We start from the raw sequence: 14,796 nt of genomic DNA, 5'->3' as shown, positions 1-14,796 counted from the left end.
CCTAAGTCAGGTTTGCTCCCCATGGTCATGTCTGAGTTTCCTGACAACAATGACCTGCCTTGTCATGTCCTGTCCCTCAGGTCAGATCTGAGACTGACCCACGGCTCTGGTAACTCAGTCTGCCCTGTTTTCGCAGATAGAATGTCCTGCTACGACATAAAAATCCCTCAGGAGATGCCTTAAGTGTCAGAAAGTCTTTAAAATTACTTTATTTAAAGAACAGAGGCTACAAGGAATATTATGTTTTAGAAATAGTACCATGGAAGTGCAAACTTAAAGCAGAGCCAGAGGTGGACACAGCTTAGTGACTTAACAACATTTTCTTCAGGTAAATGTAAGCATCTATTTTAAGAGACGACCTTAGATTTTTACTATTCCATGAACACGTTTTGGCTCATTTAAAACCTCAGAGTCACACGTCCACTGTGTAACACTCACATGCACTACAGGGTAAGCTACAGTCGGCTGTTGTTTTCCATCCAAACACACCCTGAAGGGGAATAATTTCAAAAGCAGTTTTGAGAAAGTTGCCTCTAAGAGCTCTGATCACCAGGTCAGGGTGTGTGTCTGGGCCAGGGCAGCAGGGGGCGCTCCGAGGCCTTTTCTGAGTGTCTGGAGGGTGAGAGCAGAGAGGAGCCCCTGGACTTCCTGGAGCTTTCTTCAGAGGATTCCCAGCTGTGACCTCCCACCCCCAAGCCCCGCACAGCCCCGCCCCTGATCACACACTGGTCTCCCTCAGACACAGGAACCTGACCCAGGTCCCAGGGGTGATCAGAGAATTGTGGGGGCTGGTGGGGGAGCACGGTCATTTGCATGAAAGGACCCTCCCCCTCTCAGAGTATGAAGAGGGGAAGGAGCAGGGTGGGGACGCTCTGCTCAGCTGTGGGGCCACAGAAGGCAGGACGCCCTGACCGTGTCCACCATGGCCTGGTCCCTTCTGCTCCTCACCCTGGTCGCTCTCTGCACAGGTGACTGGACGGGGGGACAGGGGAAGGGGCTTGGGAAGACTCACGGGCCCTGCTCCCGGCTCTCGTGTCTGGACCCCAGATTCACCATCTCTGTCTCTCTCCCTTCCAGGATCCTGGGCCCAGGCTGTGCTGACTCAGCCGGCCTCCGTGTCCGGGTCTCCGGGCCAGAGGGTCTCCATCACCTGCTCTGGAAGCAGCAGCAACATCGGTTATTCTAGTTATTATGTTGGCTGGTACCAACAGATCCCGGGATCGGCCCCCAAAACCCTCATCTATGGTGGTACCAGTCGAGCCTCGGGGGTCCCCGACCGATTCTCCGGCTCCAGGTCTGGGAACACAGCCACCCTGACCATCAGCTCGCTCCAGGCCGAGGACGAGGCGGATTATTACTGTGCATCTTATGACAGTAGTAGCTACAATGGCACAGTGCTCCAGGCCAGGGGGAAGTGAGACAAAAACCTGCTCTCCTCCAGACATGGGCTTCCTGGGGCTGAACCATCCTCTGCCAAAGCAGCCACTTTTGTTGTCTGTTTTATTTAAAACTCGGATCTGCCACCCCCACCAGGAACTTGGTGAAGGAAATCTTTTCAGATTTTCTTCATTCTTCCCCCTCACCAAGGCTTTTCTTTGGCAACCACATATTATATGATGCCTGAAATTGAGCAGAAGGCCCTGAACGCCAGAGGCAGGTCCTGGCGGACAGAGTCCATGACAGTCAGGTCAGAACCAGAGAGACAGAGTCCAGCTGTGTCTGATTCAGGACACAGCAGCTCCTTGGCTGTCCCTCGGCAGAGCTGAGACCCGGGCTGCTGCTCCTGCCTTTCCTGTGACCGCCTCTCAGGCTCCCCCAGGGCTCCAGTCCTGCGGGAACTAGACCAGGATCCTGTCTCACTCGGGGAGGTGGGGCAGCCCAGAGGTTCCTGCTCCGGCTCTGCCGGACCTCCTGTTGCTGCTGCCCCCTACCCTGGGTCCAGGTCATCCAGGGGGGCAGCCTATGCATGAGGCTCCTCCTCTCCCCGCTGTCCTCAAAGTCCCTCCAGCAGCCCGTTCCCAGGAGAGGGCCTCAAAGGAAACAGTCTGTGTCCCATCACTGAGGACATATAGTCTGTCTGTCTTAATCTCAGAGTCTGAGGTGGGGGATCCATCTGACATATCTGGGACCTGGCAGGCCCTCCCTCTGCCCTCTGCCCTCTGCCCTCTCTCTTGCACAGGGAGCAGGTCCTGCTCTCAGCCTCCTCTGTGCCCTCACGGTGTCCGGGGCCCTGGCAGGGTGGACTCAGCCAGTTGGGTGACTCTATCTGTGGGCACTCAGCCACGCTCATCTGCCTGGAAACAGCAACACTGTTGGCACCAAGGGGGCAACTTCATGGCAGCATCAGTGATGCTGGGTCCCAAACTCCTGACCACAGGAGTCACAATCACCCCGCAGGGTCTCAGCGAGGCTTTCGGTCTCTGGGTCAGCTGGGCCCCCAGACTATCTCTGGGCTCCAGCCCGAGGACGAGGCTGATTGTTCCTGCTCAGCTGGGATGCAGCCCTGCTGCTCACAGGGGTCTTCAGGCCAGGGGGAAGTGATCGCGAACCCTGAGCTCCCGGCCTCACCCCCGTGTGGGGTCACAGAATACCCCAGGTCAGCACGTGTGTGTCCTGCTCCCTGTCACGGTCCTTTCACACACACGTGCAGCGGCAGCACAGTCGGCCGGGCCAGGTTGTGGGGCCACAGTTATTAGTGATGTATTTTGAAATATGTGGGATTATTCCTTCGAACTCCCCCTTTTCCCTTAAGCCTTAAATTTGCCTCATCCTCAATTTTCATACACACAAAATGACACGTTTTCCAATGTATCAGAGGAAGTTTGCTTAAGAGGCTCCAAATCAAACAGTGCGGATCTTTGCTGCTGGAATCGGGCCCAGACACAGATACTGAGAAAGGAGGGCAGTTTCCATCGCGTTGTGGGAAGCAGACGCTGTAGCAGCTGCTCCGAAATGGACAGAAAATTGTATTTCGTTTCACGCGGTGAGAACGAGAATGTTGGGGCCGCACTTCACAATTTACTGCACACGTTTTCCCCCTAAAATCCCTCAGCTGCTCTTCTCAGTCCTTCAGCTCCTTGTAAGATCATTTAGGGGAAAGGGAATTTAGAATACTCCCTGACAATCTCACTATCTTGTTCAGTCACATGATCGTTTTAAGATCCATTTATGAATCATGAGTTTTTCTGTGGTTTTCACTTGGTATTTCAGGAGAGTCTCGATTTAATGGCTGTATGGTTGACTTCCTTCTGTAAGGTTGCAGGTATATTAATTATACCCCCGTTTATTGTTGCTCTCTCTCAGCACAGGATGGCTAAGCCCCTAGAGCTGGTGCTGGTGTGGGTGTCCACACCGCAGCCCTGATGCCCTGGACTGTTGAGGCCGGCATTGGTCTCACGGCCTGTGTGTGGGGAGATCCCCATCCCCTCACAGACCACAGTGACGCTGTGGCTCCCTGCACCCTGAACACTGACATCGTGTTGGCCGCTGTGCCGTTTACTGGAACCGGCAGAAGCCGGCGAGGCCTCCTCAGGCCCCCTGTCCTACCACTTAGACTCCGGGAAGCACCAGGCTCCGGGGACCCCGTGGGTTTTCTGGATCCAGAGACGCCTCGGCCAGCGCAGGGCTCCTGCTCGTCCCTGCGCTGCAGCCTGAGGACGAGGCTGAGTGTGACCGTGCCGTCTGGTACAACAGGGCTTCCCACAGTGACACAGGTGATGGGATCCTGGGACAGAACCTCAGCCTGTCGGGGGCTTGTTCACTGAGAACTGTCAAAGTTTAAATAAATTTCCCCAAATCAATTTATTCCTGAGGTATGTTCTGGTTCTCAATATGTCTACTCCCAACTGTACAGTCAGTTTTGCTGAAGTCTCAGAAAATGTAAACAGTTTCTGATACCAGTGAAGTGCTGCCTGGTCATCCGTGCGATCAAGAGAGCCTGGAGCTGAGCTGCCTCACTTGAGATCAGGAGCAGGAGGCTTTCCCAGACGTGCCTTCAGCGGAGTCCCTGGACGGTCCCAGCAGGGAGATTGTCCCTCAGGGCATGAACTCTGCTCCCGAAGGGTCAGAGCAGAGACCATGAGGAGTGATGGGTACCGGTGATACATCACAGGATGCAAGGAATCCCGGTAGCGGTTCTCGTGAGCCCACAGGTGCCGGCTGTATCCTTCCCTCCCCTCCTCTCCTCTCCACCCCATCGGAGCATGTCCTACTTCAGGGTTGGGGTGGTCTGTGGACCGTCAGGAGCAGGGGCTCCCCAAGATGAGCTCGTGTCCCTCTGCCTGTGATGCCCCTGATGAGCCCAGATCCGAGGGCACCATCTCCTGCAGCAAGTCCGTTGAGTCAGTGATGCCATCCAACCATCTCATCCTCTGTCATCCCCTTCTCCTCCTGCCCTCAATCTTTCCCAGCAACAAGGTCTTTTCCAATGAGTCGGCTGTTCACATAGGTGGCCAACGTATTGCAGCCTCAGCTTTAGCATCATCCTTCCATGAGTATTCAGGGTTGATTTTCTTTAAGATTGACTGCTTTGCTCTCCTTGCTGTCCAAGGGACTCTCAAGAGTCTTCTCCACCACCACAGTATCATTGTAAAGCTACTATACTCCAATAACAAAAAGATAACAATCCTTCCCAAATGGATCGCAGTTCTCCCTGCAAACACGATCTTCACCTGCCATGAGCACGGGGTAGGAAGTACTATGTAAGAAATGGAAAGCGTGAGAAGTGACCTGGAGGGAAACACAGCCCTGGGCCCATCCTCCTCTGTCCCAGGTGAGCTGATATGTCTGAGGAGGGGGAGGTGCAGGAAGGGCTCCTTGAACTCCAGGGACATGGGCGTTCCTGAGATCCCCCTGCGGTGGGCACCTGGGTTCCCCTCTCCACCAGGAGCGCCTTTGTGACCTGCAACCTGTTGGTGAGAATTATGACCCAGGTGCTCTAAACAGAAGAGGGTGCCCGTGTGATTTCGGGGCTCCGGGAATTCAGGGTGGCATTTCCCAGACAAAAATGGAACCTACATCTGTGAACCTTGAATAGAGAATACAAAGACCACCCCCCACCACACTCCCCCCAGCAATGACACACACAATCAGATTTTCTCCACAGCTGCCTTGGCTGGTCCCCGAGAATGAAGATGCCCTGCCACATACGGGGTGCTGACAGCCTGGCAAGTGGGGTTATGTGGAGTAATGCACCCACCGGGTCGAGGAATGTTTTTCGCAGTCCTTCACTTCCTTGTTAGTTTGGCAACTCAATAATAGAAGTTAAAAGAATAGAGGAAAATATTTTTAATTCAACAATTAATATGAGATTATGCTGAAAATGAATGAGAATGAATGCAAAAATGTTCAAGTGGACAATATTTTAAAATATATATATAACTTTAAAATTGTATAAATTTAAAAGTTTCACGTGTGTGTTAATCTGCTTCCTGTCATAAAAATAAAGCATAAACTTTGACCATATTTGTATGATAACAATAAACTTTCAGCAAGATAAATAAAAGAAAATTTGAACAAGAGGGAAATATTTTCTTCCAGGAAAACAGCCAGTAGCCAGGTAGTGGAAGCCCTTCATTATTTATAGTGTTGCTTCCTTATACCTGATTTCCCTTGAGAAGACGGTGGGGTATGAGCAGCGGGGTCGGGGCACAGCCCTTGGATGTCAGAAGGAAGGGTGCTGGCTCCTGACGTGACACGAGGGACACTCTGCCTGCTCAGAGCCAGGCTCGGCAGCAGTGACGGGCCACCTGTCCCCTCCCCGCTGAGCACAGAGTCCTGAGCACAGTCTGTGCTGCGTCAGCCGAGCCCATTGTCCGGTTTAGCGCTCAGGTCCTCGAGTCCTGGAAAGAGCAGCAGAACTAGGGGTGTGATGTGCCCGGGAACCAACAGGTCCCAGCCAGAGACCCCAACCATGATGCCTGCTGGTCCCCAACCCTCAGGATCCACTACTGGTCCTTTGGCTCCAGATGCGGTCCCTCACGGTCCTTGATGACTGGGGGCTCCTATCCTCGGGTGAAAGAGGAGGAGGATGGGGGTGATGATGATGCGGGCACCTGGGTACAGGTGGTGCCACCACAGTTACCTTCTCTTCTGTGCCCTGGGAGCTGGGAGCAGAGTTAGCCTCACGCAGAAAGGCAGCTTCAATTCCCAAGCAGAGAGGGGGGAACATGGGGCAAATATTTTATTAAACTCACGTAGGAAAGAGGAGACCAGGAGCTAGAACAGTGGGGTCAGAGTATATTTAAAGGAAAATGCTTATAGTCCATGTGAACCAGGAATTTGAGGTAATGTGTGTGCTTGTGTGCGTGTGTAAGGCACGGCTTCATTTGATTTCTAATGAAGGAGAAAGCACCCGCGTACTGCACCGTCAGGAAGCTGCATCCATGCGGTCATCACTGTCCTGACCTGATTCTGATAAATAGAATAGGTGTCCTGGGCCCTGCCCCCTGAGCTGCCAAGGGCGCCGTGTGCAGACTCACCCTGAGGGTCTGAGGGGAGCCCACAGACAGCCCTGAGCTCACGGGGGACACAGAACGGGCTCCTGGCCTGAAGGCAAGAATGAGACAGAGCCCAGAGCAGGGCCAGGGGCTTCCCTGAGGGCTCTGGTCACAGGTCAGGATGCGTGTCTGGGCCTGGACACCAGGGGGCGCGCGGGGGCCGTTCCGGAGGGTCTGGACGGGTGAGAGCTGAGACCGGCCGCCTGGTACTTCCTGGTGCCTCCTGCCCAGGATTCCCAGCTGTGACCTCTCACCCCGGGGCCCCAGAACACCCTGGCCCAGCCCACCCACTGGCCACCCTCAGGCACAGGGACCTGACCCAGGGCCCATTGACCGATGGGTGGGAGGCATTTCCATGAATGGACCCTCCCTCTCTCAGAGTATGAAGAGGGAAGGGAATCATGTGAGGACGCTCTGCTCAGCTGTGGGGCCACAGACGGCAGGACGCCCTGACCGTGTCCACCATGGCCTGGTCCCCTTTGCTCCTCACCCTGGTCGCTCTCTGCACAGCTGACTGGACGGACGGACAGGGAAAGGGCCCTGGGGAGATGCATGCCCCTTCTCTCTCCTCTCCTTCCTGAAGCCCACAGTCACCACCTCTGTCTCCCCGCTTCCCGGATCCTGGGCCAGGCTGTGCTGACTCAGCCGCCCTCCGTGGCCGGACTTTGGGACAGAGGGTCACCCTCTCGTGCACTGGAGGCAGCAGCAACACTGCGGGTTGTGAGCTGGAACCGACAGCTCCCAGGATCGGCCCCCAGACTACTGATCTACGAAAACAGCAAACGACATTCAGCGGTCCCAGAATGGTTCTCTGGCTCCAACTCTGGCAACATGGCCTCTCTGACCACTTCAGTTCAGGCTGAGGACGAGACTGATTATTCCTGTTTCTCATGGGCTCACAGCTTCAGTTTCCACAGTGCTTCAGGCCAGAGTTTAAGGAGAGGTAAACCTGCTTCCCCACAGCCATGGGGCTCCCAGGTTGGGGTGTTTGCCCCTCCCTGCCTGGTGCCCCTGAGGCCACAGAACCCAGCAGACTGAGCGTCCACTGACTGCAGCACAGCCGCCCCCTCAGCTCGACTCCCCCCCGAGGGCAGCGGCTCACGAGGGGTGGTCACACCCCAGGATGAAGGAGCTGCTGACAGGAGTCGCCTCAGGTTCCCAGATCGGAGTCAGCACCTCAGGCCAGGGGGGACAGGGCCACCCTTGCTGGGTCACGGGGCAGTGAACACACATCCCTGACCTCCCGCCGCAGAAGGATCTCCTGTTAAAGGAAAAGAAAATGGAATTCAGAGTTTCTTCAGGTAATTTCTACAATATCCAGGACCCAGTAAAAATTGTCACTTATATCAAGAACCAGGAAACTAAAAATTGAAGGGAAATGAGACTCCATAGACATCAATGCTCAGATGCCTCAGATGAGGAAATTAGGTGAGAGATATGTTTAGGGACAAATTATCAAATCTGTTTGATGAGCAAATACAAACACTCTTGGGTCGTAAGGAAAAGGAGATAAATGGAAAAAATAAACAAGGAATCATGAGAACAAAGTAGTCAGAGTCACCTGAAAATACAATACGAGAAAATAAAAAAGAAGTCCCTGTACACTATCAAAGACATGTAATACTTCTTGGTATTTAATTCATTTGTTCATTGACAGAGTATTTGGTGACAAGAAAAAATGGAACCCTCCTTCCTCACAAGTCTTCCCTGGTGTCACTAGTGGTAAAGAACCCACCTGCCAATGCAAGGGAGATAAGAGATGGGGGTTCTATCCCTGGGGTGGGAAGATCCTCTGGAGCAAGAAGCCGCTACCCACGTCAGTGTTCCTGCCTGGAGAATCCCATGGACAGAGGAGCCTGGGGGCTACAGTCCATGGGTCACAAGAGTCAAAAGGACTGAGACCCAAGCACCGGAGCCCCACCTCCCGCAGTCTCAGCGCCGTGACCGTCCCCGAGGGCGTCAGCAGGGGGCGCTGTGCACGGCTCAGACCCGGCAGCGCCTCCGCGCACCCACAGGGGCCCTGACCAGGCCCTGCTCCAGGGCTTGGCGGCCTGAGCTGGACGAGACCGCAGGTGCTTCCTCTCAGGGTACAGACCCAGAGCCGCGGACCCCAGGCCTCCTCCCGGGACTGACGCTGCACACGGGGCCGGGCACCCGGGATTGGAGGGTGAAGGGGTCAGGTCGTCATCAGTCCCCAGGCGCTTCCCAGAAGCAGAGGGGAGGCTCCCCCAGAGCCCAGCCCGGGCACCCCGCCAGCTCTCCTCAGCCCGCTCCTGCTCCTCCTCGGCTCTTTGCTAAGAGCCTGCCCTCCTGCTCCCTGCATTCATGACTTTCCCCCAGTCCTGGGGTCTCTCTTTCTACAGACCTACACTGTTCACCTCCATGGTCATGACTCAGCGCACTCGGTCAGGAGATCATGGACGCGTTTCCAGATCTTCCTGAAACACTCATTTCCTCGTCCCCTCCTTGAACCTCTCTAACCCTTCCTTCCCGAGGAGCCTCAGGTCTCTGGTCTCAGGTGTGACCCCTACTCGTCCCCTCCCTGTTCCTCCCCAGGTTCCCCTTCTGTCCCAGGGGATCCCTGAACCCCTCGCGTAGCTGATTTATCCCCTGAAACCTCACACTCCCTCCTGTGGGCGCATCGAGTGAGGCATCAGGTGGGGAGAGAAACCCTGGTCCTGAGACCTGAAGTGATTCCTGGCTGAGGACGGTCTGTCCTCAGCTGCTGTGGGATTGATTTTATGCACGGTGAGCTTGGGAGGAGCTGCTGGGCCCTCGGCTGGGAGAGCAGACCCTGTCCTGGGGCTCTGCCCCTGGGGCCATGACTGCTGCTCAGTCTGGACCAGGTCTATGGTCACATCTGAGTTTCCTGAGAGCAACTGATCTGCCTTGTCATCTCCTGTCCCTCATGTCAGATCGGAGACTGACTCGTGGCTCTGATAACTCAGCCTGTTTTCACAGATAGAACTTACTGCTAACACATAAAATCCCTCAGTGGAGATCCCAAAAGTGTCAGAAAGGCTCTGAAGAGCTTTAGGCTACAGAGTTTAAAGGCTCTAAAGAACCAAAGAGCTTGTTCTGGCCCAGCCTCCCTCGGTGTCCGATCAAATTAAGAATGCCAATATGTTTGTAAAAGTGTTCTTTTCTTGATAACAATATTTCATAAGATACCTCTCATGTGATTTAGATAAAATTATTTAATGAACAGAGCCTACAAAGAAAATTATCTTTTAGAAACAGTAGCTTGGCTATGCAAAAGTAACACAGAACCAGAGTCGGACACAAGTTCGCGACTGAACAACAATATGTCCTTCACTTCAATCTATGCACCTGTTTTAAGTGACGACCTTAGATTTTACTAATCCATGAACACATTTGGTTCATTTAAAACCTCAAAGTCACACACCCACAGGGTAACACACACATGTACTATAGGGTAAACTCCAGTTGACTGTTCTTTTCCAACCAACCACTTCCTGAACTGCCTAATTTCAAACCAGTTCTCGGAAAGTTGACTCTAAGAGCTGTGATCACTGGATCACAGGAAGTGTGTCTGGTCTGGACAGCAGGGGTTGCTCCAAGGCAGTTCTGGAGGGTCATGAACCCACAGTGTAACATGGGGTCTGGGGTGCTTATTTGCATGAATGGTTCATAGCTGTGACCTCCCACCCCCAAGCCCCACACAACCCCGCCCCTGATCACACACTGGTCTCCTTCAGACACAGGAACCTGACCCAGGTCCCAGGGGTGATCAGAGAATTGTGGGGGCTGGAGGGGGGAGCCCGGTCATTTGCATGAAAGGACCCTCCCCCTCTCAGAGTATGAAGAGGGGAAGGAGCGGGGTCGGGACGCTCTTCTCAGCTGTGGGGCCACAGAAGGCAGGACGCCCTGACCGTATCCACCATGGCCTGGTCCCCTCTGCTCCTCACCCTAGCCGCTATCTGCACAGGTGACTGGTTGGGGGGACAGGGAAAGGGGCTTGGGAAGACACACGGGCCCCGCTCCCCGCTCTCGTGTCTGGACCCCAGATTCACCATCTCTGTCTCTCCCCCTTCCAGGATCCTGGGCCCAGGCTGGGCTGACTCAGCCGTCCTCCGTGTCCGGGTCCCTGGGCCAGAGTGTCTCCATCACCTGCTCTGGAAGCAGCACCAACATCGGGGGTTATAGCAGGAGTGTTGACTGGTACCAACAGATCCCAGGATCAGCCCCCAAAACCATCATCCATGGTACCACCAGTCGACCCTCGGGGGTCCCCGACCGATTCTCCGGCTCCAGGTCTGGCAACACAGCCACCCTGACCATCAGTTCGCTGCAGGCCGAGGACGAGGCGGATTATTACTGTTCATGTTATCAGAGTGGTAACAATTAAGGCACAGTGCTGCAGACCAGGGGGAAGTGAGACAAAAACCTGGTCTCCTCAACGCATGGGCCTCCCGGGGCTGAACCATCCTCTGCCAAAGCAGCCACTTCTGTTGTCTGTTTTATTTAAAACTGGGGTCTGAGACCCCCACCAGGAACGTGGTAAAGGAAATCTCTTCAGATTTTCTTCATTCTTCCCCCTCACCAAGGCTTTTCTTTGGCAACCACATATTATATGATGCCTGAAATTGAGCAGAAGGCCCTGAAATGCCAGAGACACGTCCTGGGGGACAGAGTCCATGACAATCAGCTCAGAACCAGAGAGACAGAGTCCAGCTGTGTCTATTTCAGGACACAGCAGCTCCTTGGCCGTCCCTGCGTGGAGCTGAGACCCAGGCTGCTGCTCCTGCCTTTCCTGTGACCGCCTCTCAGGCTCCCCCAGGGCTCCAGTCCTGCGGGAACTAGACCAGGATCCTCTCTCGCTGGGGGAGGTGGGGCAGCCCAGGGGTTCCTGCTCCGGCTCTGCCGGACCTCCTGCTGCTACTGCTCCACCCTGGGTCCAGGTCATCCAGGGGGGCTGCCTGTGCATGAGGCTCCTCCTCTCCCCACTGTCCTCAAAGTCCCTCCAGCAGCCCGTTCCCAGGAGAGGGCCTCAAAGGAAACAGTCTGTGTCCCATCACTGAGGACATATAGTCTGTCTGTCTTAATCTCAGGTCTGAGGTGGGGGATCCATCTGACATATCTGGGACCTGGCAGGCCCGCCCTCTGCCCTCTGCCCTCTGCCCTCTCTCCTGCACAGGGAGCAGGTCCTGCTCTCAGCCTCCTTGTGCCTTCTCGGTATCCGGGGCCCTGGCAGGGTGGACTCAGCCAGTTGGGTGACTCTGTCTGTGGGCACTCAGCCACGCTCATCTGCCTGGAAACAGCAACACTGTTGGCACCAAGGGGGCAACGTCGCAGCAGCATCAATTGTGCTGGGTCCCAATCTCCTGACCACAGGAGTGACAACCAGCCCGCAGGGTCTCAGAGAGGCTGTCGGGCTCTGGGTCAGCGTGGCCCCCAGATCATCTCTGGGCTCCAGCCCGAGGACGAGGCTGATTGTTCCTGCTCAGCTGGGATGCAGCCCTGCTGCTCACAGGGGTCTTCAGGCCAGGGGGAAGTGACCCCGAACCCTGAGCTCCCGGCCTCACCCCCGTGTGGGGTCACAGAATACCCCAGGTCAGCACGTGTGTGTCCCGCTCCCTGTCATGGTCCTTTCACACACACGTGCAGCGGCAGCACAGTCGGCCGGGCCAGGCTGTGGGGCCACAGTTATTAGTGATGTATTTGAAATATGTGGGATTATTCCTTCTAATTCTCCCTTTTCCCTTAAGCCTTAAATTTGCCTCATCCTCAATTTTCATACACACAAAATGACACATTTTCCACTGTATCAGAGGAGCTTTGCTTAAGAGGCTCCAAATCAAGCGGTGCGGATCTTTGGCTGATGTAATTGGGCCTCAGACACAGATACTGAGAAGGGAGCGCAATTTCCAGCGCGTTGTGGGAAGCAGACACTGTAGCAGCAGCTCTGAAACGGACAGAAAATCGTATTTCATTTCACACGGTGAGAACAAGAATGTTGGGGCCGCACTTCACAACTTACTGCAAGATTTTCCCCCTAAAATCCCTCACGTGCTGTTCCCAGTTCTGCTCCATGTAAGAGCATAAGGCGAAAGTGAATTTAGAATACTCCCTGACGTTCACACTGACTTGTACAGACACATGATGATTTTAAGTTTTGATCATGACTCACATGTTTTTCTCATATTTTCATTTGTTATTTTGGGAGAGTCTCGATTTAATGGCTGTAGTGTGGACTTCCTTCTGTAAGGTTACAGGTATATTAATTACACCCCTGTTTATTGTTGCTTTCTCTCAGCACAGGATGGCTAAACCCCTAGAGCTGGTGCTGGTGTGGGTGTCCACACCGCAGCCCTGATGCCCTGGACTGTTGAGACTGGCATTGGTCTCACGGCCTGTGTGTGGGGAGATCCCCGTCCCCTCACAGACCACAGTGACTCTGTGGCTCCCTGCACCCTGAACACTGACATCGTGTTGGCCGCTGTGCCGTTTACTGGAACCGGCAGAAGCCAGCGAGGCCTCCTCAGGCCCCCTGTCCTACCACTTAGACTCCGGGAAGCACCAGGCTCCGGGGTCCCCGTGGGTTTTCTGGATCCAGAGACGCCTCGGCCAACGCAGGGCTCCTGCTCGTCCCTGGGCTGCAGCCTGAGGACGAGGCTGAGTGTGACCGTGCCGTCTGGTACAACAGGGCTTCCCACAGTGACACAGGTGGATGGAAACCTGGGAGAGAACCTCAGCCTGTCGGGGGCTTGTTCATTGAGAGCTGTCAAAGTTTAAATAAATTCCCCAGAATCAGTTTCTTCCTGAGTTATGTTCTGGTTCACAATATGTCTACTCCCAACAGTACAGTCAGTTTTGCTGAAGTCTCAGAAAATGTAAACAGTTTCTGATACCAGTGAAGTGCTGCCTGGTCATCCGTGTGATCAAGAGAGCCTGGAGCTGAGCTGCCTCACTTGAGATCAGGAGCAGGAGGCTTTCCCAGACGTGCCTTCAGCAGAGTCCCTGGACCGTCCCAGCAGGCAGATCGTCCCTCAGGGCATGAACTCTGCTCCCGAAGGGTCAGAGCAGAGACCATGAGGAGTGATGGGTACCGGTGATACATCACAGGATGCAGGGAATCCCGGGAGTGGTTCTCGTGAGCCCACAGGTGCCGGCTGTATCCTTCCCTCCCCTCCTCTCCTCTCCACCCCATCGGAGCATTTCCTACTTCAGGGTTGGGGTGGTCTGTGGACTGTCAGTAGCAGGGGCTCCCCAAGATGAGCTCATGTCCCTCTGCCTGTGATGCCCCTGATGAGCCCAGATCCGAGGGCACCGTCTCCTGCAGAGGGAGCAGCGGGGACATGGGGATCACCATGGCAATGATGACAAGAGATTCCAAGCACAGTCCCTGCCTTTGTGACGCAGGACAGAGGTGAGGGACAGTCAGGGTTTGGTCCTGTTCTCTGGTTGCTGGTTGTTCCACACGCCCTTCTTGATCACTTTGGACCCCTTCCTGTTGAGAAGGCTGGTCATCAGGTCACACAGCTCATCACTCACCACAGCCACAAGGAATTCCTGTGTGATGGGGATGTCTGATGGAAGTTCGCCCTCTACTCCTGAGTCAGACCCATCGCTGCCCTGACGCTGACTGTGATGTCACCAGTGCTGGTTTGGTCTTTGCTGTCACATGTGCTAATAAATCCAGACAGGCTCATACCCTCATCCTGGTCCATCTTATGGGGTCCATGAAATTGACTCCTTTTCTCTCAGCTCCCCAAACACAAGCAGAATCTCCATGTGCCCAGATACACAGGGTCTCACAGGTACCGGGCAGGATGCCGAGGAAGCAGAAGTCCAGCATCGGTGCCCTGGAGCCCCAGGGGGTCGCTCCCTCCCCCTGCACGTCCCTCTCCTGCTCCAGGCTTTGTGCTCTGCCCTGAACCCTGACCCTTAGCAAAGCTTGGTGCCTCCCTCTCTCTGGACACCGCACCCTAGGAGCCCTCCTCTCCAGGTGGGGAGACCATCCCCCTTAGGACGCGGCTCTCAGACCCCTCACTTGCTCATTTCCTCCTCTTTTCCCTCATGACCTCTCCCACGTTTCCCTCCCTGGGTCTTTGTTTGAGATGATATTGGATAAATGTCACTGTTTTGGACACAGACCTTATAAACCCACCCTCATTAAATCTACGGAGTCTAACAAATGAATGTCAACCATGTCCACTGAAGGTCCGGTAACAGGTCAGAAGGGGTTCCCAATCAGGAATGAAGGGGTAAGCTGACAAGAATGAGATTACCATTTATAGTCATAATCCTTTATATCAAGCACTTAATATAGAAAGCT

The 14,796-nt window shown here is 54.5% G+C and overlaps 1 long non-coding RNA gene, 1 pseudogene and 1 gene segment (V, D, J or C); 2 read left to right on the top strand and 1 right to left on the bottom strand.

Moving 5' to 3' along the window:
* The first annotated feature begins 869 nt into the window (after positions 1 to 869).
* On the top strand, positions 870 to 1,418 carry LOC145526731 (immunoglobulin lambda variable 1-40 pseudogene; annotated as a pseudogene). Its single transcript, XR_014069129.1, has 2 exons — positions 870 to 968; positions 1,078 to 1,418. The product of XR_014069129.1 is annotated as an immunoglobulin lambda variable 1-40 pseudogene (transcript).
* A 4,747-nt stretch (positions 1,419 to 6,165) lies between these two features.
* LOC145526519 (uncharacterized) lies at positions 6,166 to 13,798 on the bottom strand. 2 transcript variants are annotated; one of them, XR_014068945.1, is made up of 3 exons: positions 10,532 to 13,798; positions 8,233 to 8,360; positions 6,166 to 7,758 (listed from the first exon to the last, which is right to left on the bottom strand). It is a non-coding gene; the product is annotated as an uncharacterized LOC145526519 (long non-coding RNA). The 2 variants fall into 2 exon arrangements; XR_014068946.1 differs by having other exon boundaries at positions 8,233 to 13,798.
* Positions 10,348 to 10,866, top strand: LOC145526506 (immunoglobulin lambda variable 1-40-like). The segment is given in 2 exon segments: positions 10,348 to 10,446; positions 10,556 to 10,866. Coding segments are annotated over 2 exon segments (357 nt in total).
* Positions 13,799 to 14,796: the final 998 nt, after the last annotated feature.

This window comes from Giraffa tippelskirchi, chromosome 11 (assembly GCF_054371585.1).
Source record: "Giraffa tippelskirchi isolate mGirTip1 chromosome 11, T2T-mGirTip1v1.2.pri, whole genome shotgun sequence".
Lineage (NCBI taxonomy): Eukaryota > Metazoa > Chordata > Mammalia > Artiodactyla > Giraffidae > Giraffa > Giraffa tippelskirchi.
The sequence above is the reverse complement of the archived record's forward strand: the minus strand, read 5'-3'. Positions and strand labels throughout refer to the sequence as shown.